We start from the raw sequence: 8,751 nt of genomic DNA, 5'->3' as shown, positions 1-8,751 counted from the left end.
TTCGATCACCAATCGAACAACCGCGTCAGACGTCGGATGCACACCGGACAATGATTTTTACGCTCCCATGTAGTGGTTAAAAAACTTAACGGAGTGAAAAATGAAAAATCGCGTTATTCATTTTTAAGTTCAATTAGGAAGAAAGAATATGACAATATGAGATGGTAAAGTTCACAACTTTCTTCATATTCTCTGCTCACCTTAATTTCCAGATTATTATTAGAGAGTGGGTTTCGGCATTAGTTACAGAAAGAATGGAATGGTATGGAAAAAAAACATTATTTAAATTTTGATCATTTATTTTATTGAAGAATTAAGTAATTCAGGGGGCCAAGGATCTGGCCAACGGTGCTTCCCGTTCCTTCCTTTGCTTCGGATGGCGAAGCCAGTCTCTTGTTAGGATCTCGAATTCCTTCAGAGTTGTGGGGTATTCCCCACAAATTGCATCTGAAAAATAAACAGATTAAATGTTTTTTTCACATAACGGAAAGCGACTGTTTCACAAAATGGGGTGCAAGTTTTCAGAGAAAGAAACTTGAAGTCATCTCGATAAACAACTGAAGATTTTGGTAGAGCAGAGAATATCTGGCTAATATCAAAGAACATCAAATCACATATGTATTATGTTCGACATCTATACGAAATATACGATCATATAAATTAATTTCAAAGATATCTTCCAAAAAAAGTGGTGGTTGTGTAACAGATTTAGTTGAACACTATTGCATAGATGTCGACTGAAATTCAATCTAGGATGATTTTGCATTTTCTGAAACTTTTTAGGGTTTTCACTCCCAATCTCTGGAACAAAATCAATAAAAAAATTGAAATAAACGATTTGCTCCTGCGTAAATTCTTGCACTAATTTGTCAGGAGCAAATCAAGTAGAAAAAATTGTTCCCTGACAATGAACTGAAAAGAAGAACTTTAAAATTATAATTATATACAGTAACGTTTCGGAGTCTATATCAGACTCCTTCATCAGATGAAAATCAATGATATAGATATTGACTATCTGTTACTGTATATAATTATAATTTCAAATTTTTTTTTCAGTTCATTGTCAGGCAACAATTTTCTCTACTTGATTGGCTCCTGACAAATTAGTGCAAGAAGTTACGCAGGAGCAAATTGTTCATTTCAAATTTTTTATTGATTTTGTTCCATAGATTGGGAGTGAAAACCCTAACTATTGCATAGATTTTTTAATGAATCATTCAATGAGTTCAGAGTTCGAAGAACAGTTGTTCAATGGATCTTCCAGTATTACTTGTCATATCACAAATAAAACAAATGTCACTTCTGCACATATTGGCTTTATGCAGTTCAGTTGAATTCAGAAATGCTGAAATACTGCATGAACAACAAAAAAGTCATCTTACAATTGTTCTCTGTTTCATCAATATCTGATTGAACTTATACTCTTACAAATCGTTTTTGGCCTTCAAAGTTTCCTGAATTCATTGAAGATTATGGATAAATTGAAGAGTTTCTTACCATATAAACATTGTAGGAGTAACATACTCTCCACCTTATAATTGTTTTTGAACCCCTTCCATGAACACTGCATGGCAAGGGAATTTGTGAAGACCCTTGCCATCACCCTCGAATGAAAGTCTTTGGAATTCAAGCCTCCTATAGATTTGAAGTATTGGGTCTGGAAAACAAATAATTCTTTAGAAAAGGAACTGAAAAAAACATCCTGATAACCTAAAGTGTATTTTTGATAAAGTGAATTAATATATCCAAGAAAAAAAATTATTGTGCATTCTCTCAAGATAAAAACTCACCACTTTTTTTTTCTCCTCCTCATTTTCGAGTTTTGCCTCAAATTCCTTTAGTTTTTCCAGAGATGTGAACGGAAATGCATTCCTCAAACCGGTGTGATTCAGCACCTCATTTTTTCCTCGCTGCAACTTTATCTCTTCAATTTCTACGAGAATTTTTCCAACAAGCTCGGTCAACCTATCAATCTTTCTTTCTAGGTTCCCTAGAAGTGAATTTTATAATATTATAACTCATTTTGTTGTTCCCTGTATTTTTCTCTTCAAGAAATATTTTTACCATTGTTGTCAACTCTAGTCCCAACCTCTTGATTGATAATGGACGATGGTCGATCTGGTATTGTGTATCGATTTTCTATAAAAATAAACAATCATGAACAGCACTTGTAGATATTCTTCATTTCAGACTGAAATATTCAATATATATAACTTACCAGTGGTAAGTGGCTCATGTTGGTTGACACCTGTTTGTTTTGGCCATGATGGGTGTCGTAAGATCTCTATAAAATACAATCAATTTATAAACTAGGGGTTCCTCTCAACATTTAAAGTTATTTTTTATTCTGCGTAAAAATGCACAAATGCATTCTGTTAAAAAGAAACTCGAGTGTATAATTACCATTGTGTTCGATAGCAACTGTCCCTGTCATGCAGGGAGGGCTGTAAAAATTGGTAGATGTTTGAGGCCATAACCGAGTTACGTTCTCTGAAAAGCAAAATATTTGTGATTGAGAGATATATAGGTCTTAAGATTATTCACGCTATTAGGTAATTCAGAAGTATAATATTATCATTAGAGATTAGGGTATTTAGATATAATAGATCATTTCCATGTTTCAAATAAAATTATCATATTGTGTTCCATTGTGAGAAGACCTGGCCTATGTGGTTAAAAATTATTGCAATAACAAACTATTTGCCTAGTGTTTGAAAAAGGTGTTTTCTACAAAATATACATTTCTGGTAGAAACATTTTAAACATCTTATTATACATTCCTAATGGATTCAATAATGAACTCAATACAAGTAGCTCCAATAAAATTTAACATATCCAAACTGATAACCCAACTGAAACTATCTTTATTAACTGTATGTTATTCTCTCAATGGAACACCATTCCATTTTACTATTTCAAAATATACCAGATGCAGTTACAAACTTTACCTGGTTGTGGCATCCCGATCTCCTGTAGTCTATAATCTGAAAAAAATACATCAATTGTAGAAAAGGCTGAAGAACTTTTTTTGTCTTCTAGCAAAAAACTATTACCTGAATCTGCTGATGATTGGTCAGCTTCCTCCATTGGTGGAGACGCACATTTAGAATAATGACCTTAAAAAAATTTTTGAGTGAATAATAGGTTCATGAAACAACAAATTTCCTTGTACTTATTTTGAAAGTAAATAAATTTTATTCAGACTCGTAGAAAATAGTCAAATTCTGGTAAAAATAGGGTTTGAATACTTCTACTATCCAAACATATATCTCATCAGCGACTGTTAGATAATTTTGACCAAATCATAGTATGATTGAACTGAAATCCAGCTTTACTGAAATTTCGAGTCTATTTTATAAAAAAAAATCATTTTTGCTGTAATATACTCAATATTAATTAATGATTTGAAGTTTGCTTGATGATCACAAAGAAACCTATTATATTTACCTATCAGGTGCTTCGAAAAAATTTTTTTTCTTAGGCCTCTGCCTTTTTCATCTTCTGATGATGATTCCCTAATGCAGCGCCTTCTAGCATCTGCAAGACTATCTGAAATACATAAAAATGTAAATACAAAATGAAATTTTAATACTCCAATATTTTTTATTGTAAATGACAAAAATCTACCCTAACAAATACGACAGCCTTTTCAGCCTTTCATAATATATGTACATAATTGAAATAATTTTTGATAGCATTGCTGAATTTTTTCAAGGCTTCACATCACTTGAACAAGCGAATTCATTTTTATTAAAATGAAAATATTTGTGTACGCTCTTTTGGAAAGAATATCAGTAACTTACCACAAATTCGATCACACCTGATAGGACATAATTTCCATGAACTTGATGGTGGTGTTCCGTTTATTATATGATACGAGATGTTTGATGGAGGCCACATACACATCGTATTATTATTCCTTAGCCAAGAAATGGGCACTTCTTGGACGACTTCTGAATCGCCCTGGCACTCATCCACAAAGCAGACAACTGCATACGACATTTTCCTAGAAAAATTTTGAAAGCAGCAGAATGATTTGTATGTCTCAGATCAGCCCGACAACACAATCCCCAAGATTATGATTCGATTTCAGATTCTTTCAAGCCTTGTCTGATGATATTTCGACAAAATTCATTTCCACAGAACTTGAATATTGAAAAATTCATTATGATTGAAAATTCAAATTGAATAAAACATATGAATTCCTAATATTTATAGATAATTTTAGTTTTAGTTTTTAATAATTGAAGGAGAAACTGAATTACATGATTTTTACAGGTGTAAAGAGAATATCGAATAAGTAGAATTATACAGGCTGGTTCATAACTATTGGGACATAGGCTAAGGGCAGATTGTTTGGACCAAAATACGGCGATAGGACCAAATATACCTATATATATATATATATATTGTATTTTTTTTTTCGTTTTTTGTATGGAGGCTTTACCCTCCATAGTTTTTTGCTAATAATTTCACTGTATTTTCATCCGTTCTTAAGAAAAACACAGTTGAACAATTCAGAGCATCGATAGGGGATTTGAAGTAACGATTCATTTATTTTATTTATTTATTTCGACGATAAAGCATAATTAAAAACAATGTAACATAAAAAGAATAAACTTGAATTAAATGTTCTACGTAGCCTCCTCCGACTTCTATGCCTTTTCTAATTCTTTTAATAAAGGACTTTCGAACTTCGAAGAAAATATTATTCTGTCCCCTTATAGAAAATTCAACTTTAACGCCCTCTATCTTTTTCCACAGCAATATTTTATTGGGGTATATTAGATCCTATCGCCATATTTTGGTCCAAAGAATCTACCCTTAGCCTATGTCCCAATAGTTATGAATCACCCTGTGTGGATTATGGAATATTTGAAAAATATTTTCACATTTGATGAATATAGGGCATTACTACAAAATGTGTTGAATCAGTAGGGATTTTTATACATTTTTGTGAAATTCTGTTGACTGGAATATATTTGAAAACAAAGTTATTAGACTGGACAAGGAGAATGAGAAGTTTAGAAACATCAGGTTTTTCAAGGAACAATTCTTGATTTAAATATTGTTTTCCATATACGAAAATTTCATGTCCAGATTTTTCAATTGAAAGTATTTCAAAAACATTTTTATCAGAAAAACAGTAATTATCTGGTGAATTTATTGAAAGTGTGAAATTCTCAAAATGGATATCTTTATATGTTGAATGACCATTAATTGTTGTGGAAATAAAGTTTCCCAAAATAGGACTTGAACAAACAGGGCTATTATTAGATGAAATATTCTGATAGCTTTCACAAATTCTATTGTGGATTTGCTGCAGGGGTTTATGAGTCTGCCTCAGTTTGGATTTTAATTTGAAAAGAGCCGTTTCATACTTGAATGCGCTGAAGTTGTCTAACGGTCCAAATTTTTGGACATCAGCAAAGAGATGAATCAAGCTATGAACATTATATGAAAGATTCTCCCTGCCATAAAATATTTCGAAGTTTTCGACGAAATATATCAAAAGTGAATGACCATAGGGATATAGTTTTTTTTGATGCAGACATAAGATTCGAATGCCAATACTCAGTGCCATGAAATGGCGGTACTGGTCAAATGGAAGAATACTTTTTAAAACGACAGGTCCAGTATATAATAAAAACTGCCTGAGCTCAGTAGCCTTCCATCTGTCAAGTTCGTCCAGTGGCCTAGGTTTGCGAGCAAATTCCATAGGAATAAAAGATTTATAATTTATTAATTTGGAGGACAACTCTTGAATTTTTTCTTTATTAAGTCTTAAAGTGATATTCCCTCTCGTTAACAATATTAAAATTTTTTTCATCACTCCCAAGCAAACTAAATGCATGTAATCAAGAGGGAAATGCGTTACCATTCCGATATTTAACTCTTCTAAAATGGAACTACCTTTATGGTGGTCGTCATCTTCCTTTGAAATGAAAGATGAGTCCGTTCTTAGTCGACAATCAATTTCAGGAAATATGACACGGCGTTCGTAATATTCCCCATGTACGGTACATTTAGTACAAGAATTGAAACCGGAATGTGATTTTACATTAATAATATATGCTCTTGCTGGAGCATCACAAATAAAGGAACCAATATTAATCTTTACATCACTATTTTTGAACTTAAATCCTGAAACAAGCAGATCTTTCAATTCTTCAACGAACATTTTTAAGAATTCGTTATTTGATTGTGGTTTTGCATTTCCATGATATAATCCAATAACAAAAGGTTCTGTATAAAAATTTATCTGAGCAATGGATCCCAAAATAGGCCAGAATTGACTACAACTACTTTTAGCAATTGGAAGGCCATCAATGTTAAAATTTAAAAATATTTCTTTAGGTACCGTGTTTTTAAAGTACGAATTCAGAGAATGTTCCAGACAGATTTTCAAACCAAAATGAACATATTTTCCGGGAGAAACGTCATGCAAACTAACGGTACGTGGAGTTCCCAATAGAGTACGAATGTCTCTTGGTAGGCCATGATCCACTTCATGCTTATTTAAAATTTTTAAAATTCTATTAGCTGCCGAGTGGCTTATATTCTCCTCTACAAAACACTTCTTTAGGTCACCCGTTAAAGTTGTTTTATATTCTTTCAAAGACGAAGAGCTTGAATATTGACGAGTTATGATACTACCAGAACTTAGGGAAGACTGGGCAAAAAATGCATTTCCCACTTGATTTTCATAACAGTTATTATTATCTGTCCTGATATTTCCAACGGTCTCTTCAGCGTTATCAAAACATGAACTAGTGTTTTCAGTAATGTTACTGATGATTTCAAGAGGTAAATTCACGGGCATCTGATCAGAGGTTAAGCTCGAAGAATTTTTTGCATTATCATTGGGTTTGCACTGCCTTTGAGAAATATTGAGAAACGCGGACTTCATTCTTCTCTTCCGGCGTGCAGTCATATGAGAATGCGAAATCGCTTGGTATCTAGGCATGTTTTAAGTAGAGGCGAATAAGAGCACCCAGTAAAATATCCTAAAAGTACTCACCTCCAAAATATATGAAATATCGCACTATTATTATACCTACACAAGCACACAAGAACACTTGAAGTAATGCAGTAATGGCGAAAGAATCGAAAGACACAATGTCGAACGGCAGAATAGGCTGCTTCCTACGCGTACGAAATGATACAGCTCTGGATAGTCCTGGAAAGGGTACTTTTATGACTTCTTCGCCAACCGTGGCCAACCATTAGACCGCCAAGACGAATAATCTAGCGATATTGGCAGTCTCGGCGAATCAGATTGTAGCTTTTGCTGGAAACGGATGTATATCCATATGAAAGCGCATTTGAAGTTTTCGCGCTTTTCCTAAGCAACAAGGGAGGATGAGACGTTTTTAAGAATTATATACATTTTTGGTTAAATGGTTTACTTTAGATATCGATTGAAATTCAATCTGGGAGGATTCTGCCTCTTCTGAAACTTTTAAGGGATTTCACTCCCAGTCCCTGAAACGAAATCAATTGAAATATTGAAATAATCGATTTGCTCCTGCGTAAATTCTTGTACTAATAATTTGTCAGGAGCAAATGAAATAGAAAAATTGCACGCTCGAACCAAAGAGGAACTTCCTCTTGCTCGAACGATGCGATGCAGACGGCAGTTTCGTGCGAGGAAGACACTTTTCGCAATATTTTTCTACAAGCGCTTGAAATATCTAATATATAAAATTCTCGTGTCATAGTTTTCGTTACCATACTCCTCCGAAACGGCTTGACCGATTTTGATGAAATTTTTTGTGCTTATCCGGTATCTATGAGAATCGGCCAACATCTATTTTTCATCCCCCTAAATGTTAGGGGTAGTCCACCCCTAAATTTTTTATTTCATTTTTTGGACAAAATTTTTAATTTCTATTTTTTTATGATACAACATACAAAAATACATACAATCCTCAATTTTCACCCTTCTACGATCAACCCTTATTTTTTAATAGCCATTTTAGTAATTTAATCATTAGGAAATTATTTATATGGCAAAACAACGTTTGCCGGGTCACAATTTTTTGTGCTTATCCGGTATCTATGAGAATCGGCCAACATCTATTTTTCATCCCCCTAAATGTTAGGGGTAGTCCACCCTTAAATTTTTTATTCCTTTTTCGGACATTTATGATACAACATACAAAAATACATACAATCCTCAATTTTCACCCTTCTACGATCAACCCTTATTTTTTAATAGCCATTTTATGATAGTAATTTAATCATTAGGAAATTATTTATATTGTTACGAGACCGTTTCCCACAAGAAACACGGAATCGCATCGGAACCCGAAACCCAGGATTCCTGGAAGACGACACAAGGCGTGACCACCGATTGTGACTCTTTTCCGTTTTCATAATTTGAATAATAGTCAGTTGATGTCTAGCGTTAGATAGATTCACTTGCTTGTTCCTTGTACAAATAAAAACGATATCCTTTCTATCGAGTTGTCCTTTAATTATAATTGGCAACCCTAAAAAGAAATAAGTTCTTTTTAAAAATAGACATTTGGATACGTTATTCATAACTGGCGCTGCGAACAGGATATCGCAACGGGGTTTTAGTGAAAAGAAAAAACTAAAATCAGTTTCCATAAGTGAATACGGACTCGTCCGGCCAGGCTGTTCGAAGAGTGTTCGAGGAACTCCCGGTGACTATCAAGTCTTTGTGCGGTATCACCAAGAAACTACATCGAACCAGCAGAGAATCAATTCTACCCACTTCATCCA

General features: G+C 33.6%; 1 protein-coding gene across 1 annotated transcript; it reads right to left on the bottom strand.

The window, feature by feature from the left end:
* Nucleotides 1–290: 290 nt before the first annotated feature.
* Nucleotides 291–4,621, bottom strand: LOC123322355. Its single transcript, XM_044910298.1, has 10 exons — nt 3,804–4,621; nt 3,448–3,549; nt 3,054–3,116; nt 2,949–2,984; nt 2,404–2,490; nt 2,219–2,284; nt 2,065–2,139; nt 1,791–1,990; nt 1,498–1,657; nt 291–447 (listed from the first exon to the last, which is right to left on the bottom strand). Exons 1-10 carry the CDS (start codon nt 4,000–4,002, stop codon nt 323–325), a joined length of 1,113 nt encoding a protein of 370 aa, XP_044766233.1. The 5' UTR covers nt 4,003–4,621; the 3' UTR covers nt 291–322.
* Nucleotides 4,622–8,751: the final 4,130 nt, after the last annotated feature.

The sequence above is a fragment of the Coccinella septempunctata genome, chromosome X (assembly GCF_907165205.1).
Source record: "Coccinella septempunctata chromosome X, icCocSept1.1, whole genome shotgun sequence".
In the NCBI taxonomy this organism is placed as follows: Eukaryota; Metazoa; Arthropoda; class Insecta; order Coleoptera; family Coccinellidae; genus Coccinella; species Coccinella septempunctata.
Note: the sequence above shows the minus strand (reverse complement) of the source record. Positions and strands in the feature narration are given on the sequence as shown.

Bases quoted from the DNA above. Each gene is read 5' to 3' on its own strand.
- LOC123322355 (XM_044910298.1), bottom strand. From the start codon at position 4,002: ATGTCGTATGCAGTTGTCTGCTTTGTGGATGAGTGCCAGGGCGATTCA. The intron at 3,550-3,803 runs GTAAGTTACTGA...TATGTATTTCAG, and splicing joins CAGGTGTGATCGAATTTGTG to ATAGTCTTGCAGATGCTAGA. The intron at 1,658-1,790 runs GTGAGTTTTTAT...TTTGTTTTCCAG, and splicing joins AGGAGGAGAAAAAAAAAGTG to ACCCAATACTTCAAATCTAT.